Source organism: Cydia amplana, chromosome Z, assembly GCF_948474715.1.
Source record: "Cydia amplana chromosome Z, ilCydAmpl1.1, whole genome shotgun sequence".
NCBI lineage: Eukaryota > Metazoa > Arthropoda > Insecta > Lepidoptera > Tortricidae > Cydia > Cydia amplana.
The window spans coordinates 15,894,917-15,912,371 of NC_086096.1; the positions used below are offsets into that span (position 1 = coordinate 15,894,917).

At 37.7% G+C, this 17,455-nt stretch overlaps 1 protein-coding gene across 5 annotated transcripts in view; it reads right to left on the reverse strand.

Moving 5' to 3' along the window:
* LOC134661157 (kalirin) overlaps nucleotides 1–17,455 on the reverse strand; it is a 103,358-nt gene that overhangs the window by 29,335 nt on the left and 56,568 nt on the right. For all 5 annotated transcript variants that reach the window (XR_010097935.1, XM_063517106.1, XM_063517107.1 and 2 more), the window contains exon 28: nucleotides 13,720–13,981. Coding sequence is in view for 4 of the 5 variants with exons in the window: in XM_063517106.1 (XP_063373176.1) it covers nucleotides 13,720–13,981 (262 nt within the window). In the remaining variant the exon portion in view is untranslated. The remainder of the gene's footprint in view (nucleotides 1–13,719; nucleotides 13,982–17,455) is intronic.

Sequence of the window (17,455 nt, forward strand, 5' to 3'; positions counted from 1 at the left end):
TAAGTATGAAATTTAATTAGGGATCTCGCAATTGCACCTGAATAATTCACAGTGCAGCGTACCTAATGGTTAATCGGAAGCACATTCCATACATGGCCGATGTGCATTAATTACATAGCCGGAATGCTTTGAGTGTCTAACCGGAAACTGTGACTACATGCCTATATATTACACACTACAGTACCCTGCACATTTCAGTGCATTGTTAAGTACCTAATACAGACCAAAACCAGCAAAAGATAATCTAAAATTAATACTCGTATTGTCCGTGTTTTAACCGTGGTACCACAGCTTTTGTACCACAGGGGACCACGGGTAATTTCTTTTCCCCGTAGACTCACTGCACCAAAATGGGACTACGGATAATTGAAAAGAACTGTCTTTTACCCGTGGACCACCGTTGTCATATTTGGAAGGTTATATAGGTGGGATAAATTATTACATTCTCTTACATTTAATTATTACAAACGGCGTCGTCATTTTACAAACGTGAAATGTTATGTAAATTGCCGAAAGCAAATTGCAAATTTAGTGTTTCTTCTCCAAAAACATTTGCTTCACAACGTAACTAGACGGAGCCCCGCTTCGCGGGGCTCCTATTTCTGGGCGGTTTGCCCTTCGGGCATCTGAAGCTACCTAACGAACCTAACCTACCTACTTGTACCTACCTACCTACTTACGCTTAAATTGAAGTGGGTCTATGGGGAAATAAATTATCTGAGGAATGACCCGTGGGCCCACGGAAAGTTTCATATTCAAAAAGATAACTTAAAACTGGAGCAGTGGGTCTACGGGGAAAAAAATTACCCGTGGTCCCCCTGTGGTACAAAAGCTGTGGTACCACGGTTAAAACACCGTATTGTCGTGCAAGTGAACACTAATGGCGTTATTCATAAACGCTCGTGCGATTCTATTATGAAACTCACATCGTTCGTTTCATAAACCCACACTCGGGTTTTTATGCCATTCATTATGTAGCAGTTATATAAACTACTATTAAATACCTAAGTGATACCTGACAGCAACAGCAAAGCTCGGAAGCACCAAGAACAGAGGAACATCTGGAGCTGGAGGTAAACTAGAACTGCTCGTGAGAAGCGCGGGGGACGCTCAACCAACCAACCAACCACTGCCACTAGTGTTGCCCACCGTCTTATTCCGACACATTATTTTCGTTACAAATGTCTTTTTAGGCTTAAAAAAAAAATTCGTTACTATAAAACATATTTATGTGGCTACACTAAAACCATTGTGTACAACTCGGAAGGCTACAATAGAACCGTCTACTTTATTATTAATAATTAAAATATGCCTATAAAGTTAACATTTTTTTTTTCAATTATTTTAATATATTGGTGTAATAATAATACATTGTGCAACGAGGGAGGTAAGTGAAATATTGGAAACAAGGTTGCTAATTCGCGACAGCCGCAGGCTGGAATGAATTAAAGACTCGAGTTTGCATTATTTTTGCCCCCGTAGTTACACACAATGTTTTTCATCACACTTGCGAAGCAAAAACTAAAATTTAAGCGAAATAATTCTTAAGTACGGTGCACATCAAATATTCGTCAGCCATAATGTCATGTTTTGACAGGTATCCAGCCACAATAAACAATTGTGTAAAATAAATTTTAATTGGCTATTAAATTAATCAAATTATTTATTTTTAAACATAATAAACCTAAAAACTAAATTATAAACGTTAGTATTTTAAAAGTAATACTCATTACATTATTTATACCCAGTTATTTCGTATGAATTAGTAACATAATTTAAAAAAAAAGCTAGCTTTTGTTATAGCTTCTTTTTCACAATCCATAACTTCCGCAGGAACAATACAGGCCTGTGTCTTTCAGTACACCTGCATGAAATGAAATAAGATCTTAATCGATCAAGTATGATGGAAACACTTTAAATTTTTCAAAAAGGGCCGGATGTTTAGTTTAACACTATAGGTATCAATAATCGGTTCCCTTTTAACTGTAGGTATGTTAAAGTGAGCACTTTTAGCTTGGTTTAATGTGAAGACTGGACATAATAAAGACTGACAGTCGTAATTGAATAATCTGGGTCTCTGTGCGGCGAATAATTAGCGTATTACTATAGAATCAACGGATCAGAACATCTGACACAGTCCAATAGTATTATTAAAATGACTTTGAATGTGTTGGTCATGTGTGCAGGTATAAAGTGGATGATGGTGGCAGCGCTGAGCTGAAGAGTTTACCAAAATCAGTGTTCCGTAAGATCGGCTCGGTTATCGGGCGGCGGCGGCCTCAGATGCGGTCGGGTATTGATTGATGCCCGCCCGGTTGAACTTAGTTAAAAACTTAATTAAATTTATTTTACCAAAGCTAAAAATAACAAAACATTTTAGTATTCAATCGAAGTCAACAGAGGATATGTTATACAATGTAATTAAAACGCGAACCAATATTAAAACGATGGTTAGAATTTCAAACACCAAATGCAAAAACACTTGGCTTAAATTAACTATTTAGATATATTTGCACTATTTAGATTATTTTATACTTTTTATAACATTATTGGTTGACTATATTAAAACAATATGGCAATACTAAAACCACTTACTTAACGCATATACGCTATTATTTAGGTAAGGTATTACATATTTTTATTTATTTTGGATATTTTGGATTTGGTATTCATGTCGCTTAGACGCAAAGCTTCCAAGATATAAGAGAAAAACCGAAAAATGGGACCTTCAAACCCCCCTCTCCCTCCGGCTCAAGGGCTACGGCCGGGGACTTTTGATATTTTCACCTTCTAACTAGTCCAAACAAAGTTCATACAGCTTATATTGGACAATTATTATTTTGTATTGCACAATTATATTGAATGAACGAATATTGAATGGAACTGAATGGCAGAATAAGTTTGTGCCTTTAACTTTAAAAAAATAATGATGGAGGGAAATTGTTTGTGACATTTTTGATGTGAAGGTTCGATTTGAGTGATGCTTGTGCTTAAATAATGATTATTTTACCTTTATGATCAAATTCAGGTTCAAATATGTTCCAAACGTGTGTCGGTGGTTCCCTCAGAAAGCTACATGATCAGTCGAAGAAACCAAACCAACATGTGTTAGCATCCTGTTTTGCATATTACAATACTAGCTTTATCCCGCAAGTCTGTCGGCGTTTGACAAGCTGGTTAGGTACACCCAGATGTAAAAGTAGATAGCCACTTTATACGTAGGTTTACTTTATCTTTACATATGTATTTATGTACATAGTAGTGTTGCACGGTGTGAGTGTGACAACTTAAAAACACAAATCAAAAGTAAAATATTTTGATTTGTTCTCTAGTTAAACACGACCTATTACAAACAGGTTCTACACGAATAAAATAGCAAAATTGTTTGTTACTTGGAATATGTGTTTAATGTCCTTGGGGGTATTCGCGCCCACCCTGTATACCCATCAGCTAGCATGCATATTATGATCGACAACATATTGTATGAAACGAGCAAGACCGGTTGGCGGTCGGCCCAATTGTCATTTCACATGGCGATTAAAAAGTGATAGTTAACGACCATCTGTCAGTCTTGGCTTATAAATCTTATATTAAGTATTTAAGTAGGTACAGATAAGTAGGTCCATGTAAAGGAGGTAATTGTAAAAAATTCAGAATTAAAAAGATTTGAGATTCGAGTAGACGCGGTGTAGGTATTGTACCACAACCAAACCAACCAATGCCGCACCAGATAACATATTCCTTTTTACGGAATACGTTTACGAATACGTTTTTGTCCATGGGAAGTACCTATAACAGACATCCCTTAGGGAACATAATACATATATACGAAGATGGCGACAGCGGTCGGCAGATCGCACTCCGCACGTGCCATCGTCACTGGTCGATCTACTCATAAGCAAAGTTATATTTAAATCAGTGCGTCCACTACGTTTATCTGCAGCAATGTTAAGGTTGAATTCCGATTCGTTTACGTCACGCTTCAAGCGAATAGAATAGATCCGTGACCCTACTTGATCTATCATGTACTACAGACAGATTTATATATTTTTTATCATTTTTAGATTCTGTACCTACCTTAAAACGAAAAGCAGAACTGTTGCAAGATGACATATCCACTACTTAACAATCAAAAGAAAATGTTTTGCGTAAAGTATAATGATTAAGTATATCAATTAAATATACATTACATATGTCATAGGATAATTTGTTGTTTTCCCATTGACTTCAAACATTAGTTTTCCTGTAGTCCGTCGCCCAATTAGTATTATTAGTATACATATTAGTAAGTTGGTTCACCCTTCGCGCCAAAATTACACTATTTGCATTATCTCTGTATCGGGTCTCAATATTAGCACGACGTGTAAACAACAACTTTGATTCCTAGTTAAAAATAACTACATATTTCGTCTAGTGAACTTTTATTACCATTATACCATGGCTACGTTATTTAATCGGGTAAGCCGGGTAAGGTTTATTGGCGATTTTCATACTTATAGGTTTATGAATAAGGTTATGACATGACAATGGGGGACTTAGGAGCCTATCAACACGCACGTAGTTTTTAAAATTGTCAGGTTTAATATTATAGTTTTATAAGTAGGCAAGTAAAATTTTCTCGTTTACTAAATATTGTTTGTTTTACAAACAACGAAATCACAATAAACTGTCAGTGATATATACAAATAAATGACACACTTCGGGTTGGATTAAAATAATACACGTCTAAAATAAACCTGCGTGGCTACAAATCGCGACGCAACGCTGGCGGCGCGGCGATAGCGGTACAGCACGGCGGTGCCGCACACTGTTAAATGAACCGTGCGCCTGATGTACACTTTTTTGCGTTATTTCAATTAACCAATCGGTGGACGACAAAAATGACAAAGTTTTAAATGACAAGTGTTGAAAATTCAGGCAACTGGCAATTACGCCTTGCGCCTGTTGCTCCCACAGTTGGGTCATAATTATTTAGGTGTTAATACATATATAATTTGTCTTTTTTTGGAACCGGGAGGTACCAATATCGAAAAAGGGAGGTACCAATATTGAAATGTCACCGTATTTAATAATTATTTCGCTTAAAATTTTGTTTACTCTTCGCAAGTGTGATCGCAAGCCTGCGGCTGTTAGGGAATTATAGACCTCGTTTACAAAATCTCGCTTACCATCGTTGCACAATGTACAGTCAAGTGTAAAAATATGGGTGCATATAACTTACTCATATTTTTGAGTCCCATATAGTTCATAATTCGCTCGCTGACACAAGAGCTACATATTTTTGAGTATGATGTGTGCACCCATATTTTTACACTTGAAACTACTATAAACGTAACTACACCTGATGTTCATTCATATTGAAAATAAACATGGTTTGTGAGTCAATCGTACCTTTCTAATTATGTACAATGTCGTGCTACATGATGCAACTACGAACAGAGGAAGTCATTCATAACGTTACTACAGTTGATTTTATTTAGAGCGCAGTCTTAGATTATCTAATTGAGATGATACCATCGAATTAGTACTAAAAGTTCTGAAAAATTCAAACTTTTAGTTTGAAAATTAAGAAATAAAATCGAGAGAAATATTAGAAAAATAGATTCAAGATCAATGAAAACGGGTCTATGTTTATGCACATTATAACTATAACTAGTAGCTAAAATATCGCTATTGATCAGGTGTATGGATCATCAGGTTCCAAAAATGCGCATGCCTGTACCTAATGAATGACCTAACATAAAAATATGATAAGATATGAAAGTGCGCCCATCAAAGAATTGTGCTACCCTCGAGAGCTCAGAGCATATATGAAGGATACACGTAAAGAACATGTGACTGTGACAACATTTTGAGTTATCGCGGTTTGAAAGGAACGATGTACATAACTATCCATATTATTTTCGTGTATAGGTGTTTTAAAAACATACGACATATACCTACCGACCATTAAACCCCTTCTTAGACTACTTGCACCGCATGACATTTGGCAAATTGTCACATATAGGTACTTTTATGAAATAGGATTTTTTTTGTCATTAAGACACAAATAACACACACACTCTTCTAAATGAATTTATTTTAAACGTATATTCGGGGTCGCCACCGTGTTATATTTACTACTAGTACCTGCACACTTCGTCCGAGCATCCATTATTTTGACGATTAAATAGCAGGTTAAGATACTTTCATTTGCACGAAACATCAAATCTTACCCTTGTTCTTAGTCATTTATGATGGCCGAAAACGAATATAAATCACTTATACACCAAAAACAAAAAGCGGACACAAATGTTGTGGCAGCAGCAACACTAGGCTGCGCACTCGCGGTCAGCGAGTCCACTGGTCGACATTATTGTGCAAGACCCGTGCCAGCACCATTCAATTTCATATATGGAAGCAGTCGCGCACGCACGCTACTTTGGACAGTTACAACAAGAGAATAAACTACACGCAAATCAAATTGTGAATACGGAATGATAAGACGTAGCACCGCGCTGCCGAACTACTACACAATATGGTGCACTCAACAACTAGGAAGTAAAGTAGCTAAGCGGGCGACGTGTTCAAAATTATCTAAACACAAGTCTGTTGTTAAGATTATAGATTATAGTGTAATCTACATAATTCCGGATACTTCTTCACTTTATTCTAGACCATAACAAAAATAAAAATTAACTCGTAAAAATATTTACAGCCACTTCTGATCTGATGCATTCTTTGTGTCATACATTAATAGGTACATGAACAGCTTTCGAGGTTCTGGCGCATTTCATCCTCCATCCATATTGATACTTGATCAAACGAAAGATTGAGCCACGAGCGTAGCGAATGGTTCGAAAAATGGAATATTGAGCGTTGCGAGCGTTTTAAGGCACGAGGGTTAAACAAATTTTGCCACCGAGTGAAACACAACATTTTTCACCTCACCAACACAAGGAAAGGATTAACTGTAACATATCAAACAAAATCAAAGCAAATTGATTCAAAAAGAATGTTATTAAATATTTATCATTCAAAATCATCATTTAAAAGTAAATTCTATTTACCAGCAAACTTCCTATGTTTGCATACAACTCAAAATTTGCATTTGATTGCTTTGCCTAGCATGTGAAAAAAACTTTCTTATCAGTTTTTGAACAATCAAGAGAGCCTTTTTTTACACCATCACGGACACCAACTCGGGGTTAGCCGGTCAAACCTGGAGTTGCCATGGCATTCAGTACAATTTGTCACTGGGTTAACGGTTTAACGGGTAACCCCCGGTTAGTGGGATGGCAAGTGGCGCTAACTCATCCCGCCATCTCCGTCTAGGCCTGCCACGCCCGCGCTTCTTTTGCGGCATCTTCGTGGTGGACCCACCCCGTCCCACTTCAGCCTGGCCTGGCGGTCTTCTACCCCACGTCAGCTATGCGTGTAATGCGTGTTTTGGAGCGCAATGTAGTGTTTCAGATGCGATCCGTTCTTGTGACACTAAGAACGCTGCGCTTCATTGCTCGTTGGCAAACCATCAATTTGTTTTTAAATTTTTAGTGGAAAGTAGATGTATTGTGTTTATATATGTATATGCCAACTAAACGAACTGTTTCAATGAGACAGCGAGGTTTCGGAGTATACTATAAATACAATTTTTAAGATTTTTGCTGTATTTCCAAAAACCGCTTAACCTATTTCGAAAAAATTTAAATGGGACCAACTGGGAAGAGATTCTCAAGTCGTCGGAGTCGGAATCTTTTTTTATGGATGTTGTTCACCGATTACTCAAAGACGCCTGAACCGATTTGGAAAATTCTTTTTTGGTTTCAAAGGATACCCTTTGAAGTCGGTTAAAAACATAGACGTCGTGTGGCGGACCTTACATGTGCATATTCAAAGGACGACACAAGATTGTACAGTTAAAATTGAGGAAATTAAACATTCAACACCTACTTATTTAGTTACTTACTTATTAGTGGAGAAAAGTGGATTGAATTAATACGTGTTTAGGTACCAGTGGCGGCGCGTCCATAAAAGCCGATTCGCACCGGCTTGCCTGTTTTTGGACGTTTGAGCAGAGTTGTAAAGGAAATATGTAAGCCAAATTAGCCCCCGGCTTGCCTATGGATATGTTTGACGCGCCGCCACTGTTAGGTACTTACATGAATAGAGCCGTAGTTACGGACTACGTTGTCTACGTATATCTGTTTTGTGTTACTCGTGATTTTTAAATAGAACTACCGCATGATCCAGTTTTCTTAATACTCATATCATAAGTTACAGTTATAGTATTATATTGAGTCATAACGAATTGATTGTTGGTGTTTTCAGGTCAGGTACAGGAAGAGTTAATAAAATGGATGTTTATAAATTATATAAGTGTTTGATGAATAGAGAAAAGAATAGGATACTATTAATGTACTATCTATGTAAAATATATGATTAGGTAGGGTAACTGTTATAGTTACTGACCCCTCCATAGTAAAAATCAAAAAGAAACAAAGCAATAGAAGTCTTATTGTTAAAGGTGGCCAAGCACCATGGAGTGGCCAATAACTATATAGCAGTCACCCATCCTAATCATATATTTTTCTAAAATCTATACTAATAATATAAATGCGAAAGTGTGTCTGTTACCTCCTCAAATTTAGTTGAAATTTTTGGCATAGAGACACTTTGAGTTTCGGGAAAGGACATAGGATACTTTTTATCCCAGAACTCACCCCTAAAGGGGGTGAAAAGGGGGGTGGAAGTTTGTATGGGAAATCAATAACCGCTGAACCGATTTAGATGAAACTTGGTATGCGGATAGTATGATAAACCGACGAAATGTAGGTAAATAAAGGTCTAAATAATTGTAGTCATTTTGTGTTCTAGACCGTTTGCGATGTAGACTAAAAGGGATACAGGCAAAATATTACACTAGTCATTTTGTGTTTTAGACAGCCCGAGACCAACCCCATTTATTCGCTTCAGCCCATTGTAGATATACCTGCACGGTATAAAGAACACTCCATATTTGTTCTTAAGGCCCCGTAAGTTCGTGTTTTTCTCTCATACTCACTGAGCGTAAGCGTGAGCGATGTCATGTTTTTGAATTTTAAATTTTTGTACATTTAAATAAAACAAAAAAGAGATTCAGGTTTCACGGCAGCTCAAAAATCATAGGCCATGCACATATAGATATTTGTATTTTGTTTTTTATATTTTTACAAGCGACCCGCCCCATCTTCGCCCGTGTTACCCTTAACAAATTATACACCCAAACCTTATAAGGTGAAAACGGCATGAAAATCCGTTCAGTAGTTTATGAGTTTATCGCGAACATACAAACAGACAGACGCGGCGAGGGACTTTCTTTTATAATATGTATAGATATAGATTTTGCTTGGACATACTCACTATACTTAACAATTAAACTCAATTTGACTGTAGGTATGGAGTGATACAATAGCACTATAAGGCCCACTTGCATCATTCCACTAACCCGGGGTCCACTAAACCTGGAGTTACCATGGTTACCAGTACAATTTGACACTGGGTTATCGGTTTACCCACTTAACCCCGGGTTAGTGGGATGGTGCAAGTGGGCCTAAAAGTAACATGCATGATTTTTTTGGGAAATGTCAATCGACTCTATTACTTCCCGATGAAAGTCGGTAGAGACGAGACCTCATACTATTATCACTGTGACATAGTACAAAATGGGTAGGAAATTAAATTCATTGACTGTACCCCATATTTACAATTTGCAAAATTAAATGTCCCATACAAAAAGCGCGCGCTTTGTAACGTCACAACACACACTGCGCCAGAATGTATGAAATGGAATCCTAAAAAAATCGTTTTTCGTTATTTATGTTGTATAAAATTCTGTAAGTAAAGCATATAGTTGTCATATTTTACTTTCTCGTTATATCACAAGAAATCGAATAAATAAGCGTTTTATATACATTAGGGCAATATTTTTTTATTATTTTTACGATTTAAACTCGAATATCTTACAAAACTGTTTTTGGATTGTGTTTGTGTTTTTGAACGTTTTCATTGAACATAAAAAAAACAATTTTCATGCATGTAGCCCTCGATGGTCAATTTGCCGGACCATTATTTAACACTGACGTTGGCGGTAACACACAGTAAATGCACAACCACAAAGCGTGGGAAAAATTGGGCTATTTCAGTCACAATTAATTAGGTACTGTGGTTCAAAGTTGTTTAACAATCAATATAAAATAAACATCAATAAACTTAATTAACTTTGGTTAGATTCTGTACCTCGTGTACATATATTGTTTGTTTAATTTTAGACATTTTAATGCCAAACAGTTTAAGATTATGAATATTATGATCTAATATAGGTATACCTATATTATTAAAACCCATGCTCTTAAATATTACGAGGATTAAAATTCATAAAACCAGGCGTAAAGCAAATAAGTGACATAACTTCAGTTTAACTCTTTTTTAATAATACCGCGGCTTTATGTACAAATTTCAATTATACTCACCAGAGGTACCATTTCCAGTGGAGTGGGACAAATATCTTGACATCTTGTGATAAGCACTTCGAAGGGACATGGTCTTTATACTATTGCAATTACTAGAGGAAGGAGTAGAGGAATCACCACCATCAGTGTCACTGCCATGACCGGAATCCGAGCATGTGGCCATAATTTTATAATTCACAGAATAGTCCTAATTAATTTGTATTTATTAACGTTATTTTACATCAACTTTTTCTGATTATAGTCTTTAAAAATAATGTCATTAACGTCCAAACGGTAATCGCATGAAACAGCGGGCGTGCAAACGGATTGCAGGCGTCCGCACCGGAAGTTAGGTCGCAATGAACGCATCCGCGAGGTCTCAGCAGCTTCCGGGCGGTCCGGGAGGCGTGCCTGCGTTGCAGACTGTTGCACGGGGGGGTGCGTGCAGCGTGCGGCGTCAGGCCGAGAGGCGGGCAACGCGACAGCGGGAGCGGGAGCGAGCCGCGGGCGGGCGCGCGCGTCTCGACCGCCCGCCCGACTAAACCGCACGCGGCGAGCGCGAGGCCCGGTCACACCAATAGCACGCCCATTATCGTCGTGATAGAGGCCTAGCGCGTAACGCGCACCTCACTAAGGCTACATGCACATGCTCAACGACTACGTAACATTCGTTCATGTTATGACTTAAAAAGTAAATTAGAGCAAAAACTATTAGAGTTAGACCAAGAAAAGTCTGCAGCGATTTTGATAGCCCACGCAGTGCAAGTGTTATTTACACGTCATCAATTCATAGAAGTTTGACGTTTAAAATGACACTTGCACTGCGTGGGCTATCAAAATCGCTGCAGACCTTTCTCGGTCTGACTCTATTTGTAATATTTGTAACTTTTTGGGGGCACATCAAATTATTTTTATAAAATATTTTGATTTGAGTTTTTGAAGTAGTCAGACACTACTATCTATAGGTACATAAGTTATGAACTGAAAAAGATGTCATATGCATTATGGTGAAGGCCGGATTCGAAATTCGAACCCGGCGTCCTTAGCCAACGTGGCTAACGCCATTAACCCCTAGTCCACCCCGCCACGGCGGAACTTGTCCCAATTTCTCGACTTTAAAGGGCGAGCAGTACGTGCTTGCACCTCCGATACGAATCCCTTACGGCAGCGGTCGGCAACCCGCGGCCCGCGGGCCACATGCGGCCCGTGAACCTGTCACTTGCGGCCCGCAAGCCTCCCTGGCTATTTTATATGTAATATTGACAAACGACAATGTCTAGTCTAGTCATAAATATTAACAAAGTGCGGCCCGCGTCAACTTCAGTTCAACTTCTATACTATGTGGCCCTTGGCTGCTAAAAGGTTGCCGACCGCTGCCTTACGGGATTACGATATAGCGAGCCTAATCCTTTGTTCAGTAGTTCTTTCAAACGAATCAAGGGAATAAAGATATATCGCATAGGCAAAACGGGCAGCCGGGTCTATGAGTTAGAGTAGCAACTAAAATGTCATTCAATAGAACTTGCAAACTATGTAAACAAAAGTTACTAGTAAATTGACATTCAGTGTCAATTTTAATATGGCGGTTTGTTTACATAGTTGGGAAGTTCTATTGAATGACACTTTAGGTACGACCGTATTAATATGAACTAGTCTTTAGAACAGTTTATAATGGGAACGAAGCGGGACACGTAATTCACGAGACGCCGACCTAGCCACGCCGCGTCGCAACATACGTAATGCATAATCTGATGTTTACTACGTCTCCACTTGGACATGCTGGGGTAAGAAGCTCACGAATGTATACCTAGTCGCATAATTACATGGCCGCTTTGTGAATGAATTTATTCATAATGTGGCCATGAGATTTTGCAGTTCGCTGTATACGTGTTATACGTGTGTGCGTGAAGTGCTCTCTGGAAGCACACTAATGGAGTACCCTACCTCATGACATGAGTGTGTGCGTTTTTTTTTGAGCTTCTGTTACAGTATAGTTCCTATGATAATATTGAGCACCCGCATATTTCAATCATAATAAAATTGAACGGATTTTGTTTCGTTATTAGATAGGAATACCAAATATATTTAACCCGATAAGAAAGCAAGGAGAACTTTTTTCGAGACTGGTAAAACTCACCTGTCAATTTTAATAAATATTTACGTTGGCTGGTTCTTTTCTTTTTTCATGTTTTTTGATATTAAGGGCTGATTTAGACGGCGCGCGAACTCGTATATGATTTTAGTTACATTGCAGACCATTGAGGTTACATCAATTCGGCGGACCGATCAAACGACGCAATGTAATCAAACTCGCATACGAGTTCTCGCCCCGTCTAAATGAGCCCTTACTTAGTCCGAATTGCAAACACTTATTTACTTTCCATCAATCTAGTCTAATCATTCATATTTAACCCTACAATAATCTACAATTTAAGACTTAAAAAAATAAAAAAACGCTTCTTCTAAAGATAGCGCCGAAGCAATAAATTTAGCTTCATTTAATGTAACAATACCGTTATTGAACGTTTCTCGAGTATACCGAGTAATGGGACTCGGCGTGCGTACACAAAGATGAACGAATTAATTCGTAAATTTAACAGAAGGGCATCCCGTTATAAATTTTGTTAAACGTGCATGAAAACGCATTGTTCAAGCACGGTCACGCGGCGAGTAAAATAAAGGAAATAGGTATTAGGTACACACAGACGACAAAATAAAGTAATTAAAGTAGTAACTGAAATATATGCTTACACTGACATTTTCAACGGTCTACCTGTTACAAGTTTTGAAAAGCAGCCCCAGAGAGATTTTCCGCAATTCAACTAAAGGACTTCAAAAAATCACAACCCTTATAATGTGAAAATCGCCCACCAAATCCCAAGTGCCAAGTACAAATTGAATACTAGTTATTCTTCATTACGAGGAAGTCTGGTGTAGTAGTGTTAAGATTGCAAGATATCTACGTAACCTAATCTACCCTAACTTCCTCGCTTGTCTCACCGTTCGTACGGTAGCTCTAGGTCAGTTCAATTTATATATAAATTAATAGCATGTCACCAGTAATTGTGGCCGAAATATAATTACCACTCGATGTTACTACGCGTAGTCTGCTTTATGTGTCAGACATACATACCATAATATAATATACATACATGTTTAATCATATTCGTAAATCTAATTTATGGAATTATTATTTATGGAGTTAATCTGTCAGGAGAGCATTGTAAGAGCACACGCTTCAGAAATAACTTACCTAATACTTCTTCACAGGGCTGGCTAAGTGGGCGCCTTGATGGCGAGGTTTTCTGCTGTGGCTGGTGTTGTGGCTGTGGTTTTAGCACGTGTGCCGGCACCGCGCCCTCCTGTGGCGGCTCGCCCGGCACGCGCACCACCCACCACTCGGCGCGGGCAGGCCAGCCTTCCACCACTTCTACTTGCTGCCCTTTCGTCACCGATATCTCGCCAGCGCCGCCTGCCACGTGCTCCGCGACGACCCATGTCATCTCTGGTCCAGCCTACAGACAATGACAAACATGTTACGCATACAGGTAAAACATTAATATGTGTTATTAATCTTGTAATGTTATAACTACCATTAAAACCAGCCAAGTGCGAGTCTGACCCTTGATTTCCGTACAAGCTTTGAACAGATTTCTTTTTTTTATTGATTGATGATTGATTGAGGAAAAAATCAAATTATTTTTATTAAATTATTTACATTTTAAGCTATTAATTATTATTTTAACCGTGCTAGAGACTTTCTGAGCAAAACAAAAGTTCGTCAATTTCGCCTTCATTTACAAAATCATTGATATCACGGAATCCTTTGGGCTGGTTACTATTTCCATTCTAATAACTATCGCTCCTCGATAGGTTCTGAATGAAATACCTAACATTAATTAAATACCTACAGAAATTTTGAATTGTCTCGACGAGTATTAGTAGCCTATGGAAAGTAAAGTACAATAAGCGAAAAGCTTGTACCAAAAATTAAATTTTTGCCAAAAATCTTCGGGGCGACCGCTTCGCACGGGTTAAGAAACTATACACAAAACCTTCCTCAAGAATCACTCTATCGACTAGTGAAAACCGAATGAAATTCCGTTCAGTAGTTTTCGAGTTTGTCGGGAACGTACAAACACACAAAAAGACAGACGCGGCGGGGGATTTTGTTTTATTTATAAGGTGTAGAGTTCTCTCAACTACAATAACTAAGAAAACTTATACTACTTATTATGCCTATTATGGAACCCGTGTATAAAGAAGTACCATTTGATTATAACAATTCATTTCCGATAAGCCGTCTTAATTAAACGGTTTTCATTTTTACTTGCAGAAGTAAAGTAAGATGAATTAGATGACAGCCTATTAATAAAGCTAATTATGTATTAAATTGACTTAATATCTGTTTACTTGATTATACATTGTATAGGGTAGCTCGATAGTAGTAGATGCATAGGGGCAATACATTTATAGATAAACAGATATGTCAATATAAAAGATAAGATTTGCAGCCAATAGATAGTCGTAGATAATGGATACTCGTATAGGAGCGCACATAAAGTTTTCATTATATTAGGCTGAATGATAACTGCGCATTTAACAATACTTTTACCTCTGACTTTACTAAAAGTCACTAATCGCCGAGCTAAACCGCGGACGGACATGGTAAAACGATAAGGGTTCCTAGTTGAGCACAGAACCTTACAACGGTCAGGAAATAACACTAGTGGTTCTTTTCCGACTGTTTCGTTTTGTAACAACAGCAATTTTTAGAGTTCTGTAGCTCAAAATGAAACAACGGAACCCTCATGGGATCACTTTGTTGTCCTTCCGTCCATCCATCCGTTCGTCGTCTGAGACGCTTTTCTCTCGGGAACGCGTGGAGGTATCGAGTTGAATTTAAAACCATATTATATAAGCATAAACGGCCGTATTATATTTTTTTACGTTAACTTAGAAGTTTGATTTTGACACAGCTTTAAGGAACCGACCTGAGGTTCGCTCGGGACTCTATCATAGAAACCTTCTCTTCGTTCAGAATTTAATGTACGCCCTCGCTGTAAATATGTCATTTTGCTCCCTTGTGTCACAATCTACTATAGTATAGGTACAGCAACTTGGCAGCGATTCCAGAATAGATCAAACAACACAAGGGTGAACTTTCATGACAGCAATAAAACAATATTTTAATAAAAAGTGATCGATCGTTAGAGGCGCGCCTTCCATTTGCATTTGCGTATCAAATAATAGGTATCGTATGTACAAACACACACACAGCGTTAAGCCAAGGTTATTCTGATCAACTTTAAACTGTGACATTTTTTTTGCCATGTTCATACAGAAAACATATTACATATATTTAAATAACCGGCGCTGCGCTCAGACCAATAAATTGCCTCGGATAAAAGTGGATCGCTTTATGCCCTTGTTTTAACAATCCCTTATTCATAAAACTTTCAAATGCTCTTTTAGTTAATTTATATTTTATCCCTTACTTACTTTAATAGATATTTGAGGCTTGTAACTTCGTTTATGAATAACGCGATTAGACTATAACTTTTGAGCGTGTCTCGATCGACACATTTAGGTATCAAAAACACAACTCTGGAGTATGGTCGCAGCAGCATTTACATTGGGGGTTTGAGGCACACCTTTTTAGTTTTTACACAGAGTCAACGTAATCCCACACTTTAGTGTTGCGCTGAGTTAAGTAACGTTACGTTCTCCTGTCACTCTCTAAACTAGTCTAAACCGTGTTTTTATGGAATTTGAATGACCTTATCATGCATTTCCGCGGTAGTTACAAACCCGTAATGGGCCATCTACCAAACATGTTATTAGAATGAGGCACAATAGTTTTTCATCAAACGTAACTACTATTGTCCCCTGGGCGACAGGACAGAATAACCACAAGATAGTGATCCACCCGTACATACGATTATGACCTTGACTAAACCTACCTAAGTCCTAAATATAACAAAGACCGGCCAAGAGCATGTCGGGTCATATTTAATGTAGGTTTCCTTAGTTTAATTATTTAAATAAAATGGCGGTCTTATTGCAGTCTGTTTAAAAAATATGCTGAAATCCTCCTAGGAAGGTTTCTAGTTTTCTCTTCTCCACAGAAGCTATAAAAGTTGTACACATAACAATCCTCTACTGTACTCAGTACTGTACAGTACTTTTGCAAATGATATACATATTATACACCAGGATCTCTAGAAGAGTGTAACTGTGCTTTTTTTGTTATAATTAGTTCATACATGTTTACGATTAAAATAAATTGCTATAGGTAACATAAATAGTGACATATAGACTACTTGGACGGAGCTTTTTTAGACGGCCGAGGTTTAGCGAGGTCGTCAAGTACCTAATAAGTTTGTAGAGCTGTTCATGCAGGCAGATGGCAGGTCGAATAAGTTGCCAATTCCAATGAAAGTACTTAGTTGTGAAATATTGTAAAATACAGTGTGTAAATCCAATACGGGCGAATATTTAAACGGTGGTTAGCATAGGACCTAAAAAGTATATTGAGATAGATTTTACTTAGAAATGCATTGAAAATTATAACCATACAAAATAATTCGGCCCGCAATGTAATACACCACACACGTTACGGGATACGAGCTTTTTAAAGTAACTGTCAACGCTTGTTGGCAGTTACTATGAAAAGCTCGTATCTCGTAATGTCATTATCATCTTGTTTCTTAATGTTTACAGTACATTGCTGCTCGGTACATGTGGAAAAAATTAATCACGGGGTCATAATTAAGTGTAACTTAAAAAACATCTTAATTAATGATAAGACGGGTAAATTCTATATCTGGTTTAATTTATTGCCCGTATTTGACTTACACACTGTATAGTTACCTACACGTTGTAAAGCACCTCAAAAACACACAAAAATGTCATTTTATTCGTATTTTTAGTTTAAAGTAAAAAAAACTTAAAAATACAAAATAATCTCATGTTCAGCCGGGAATATT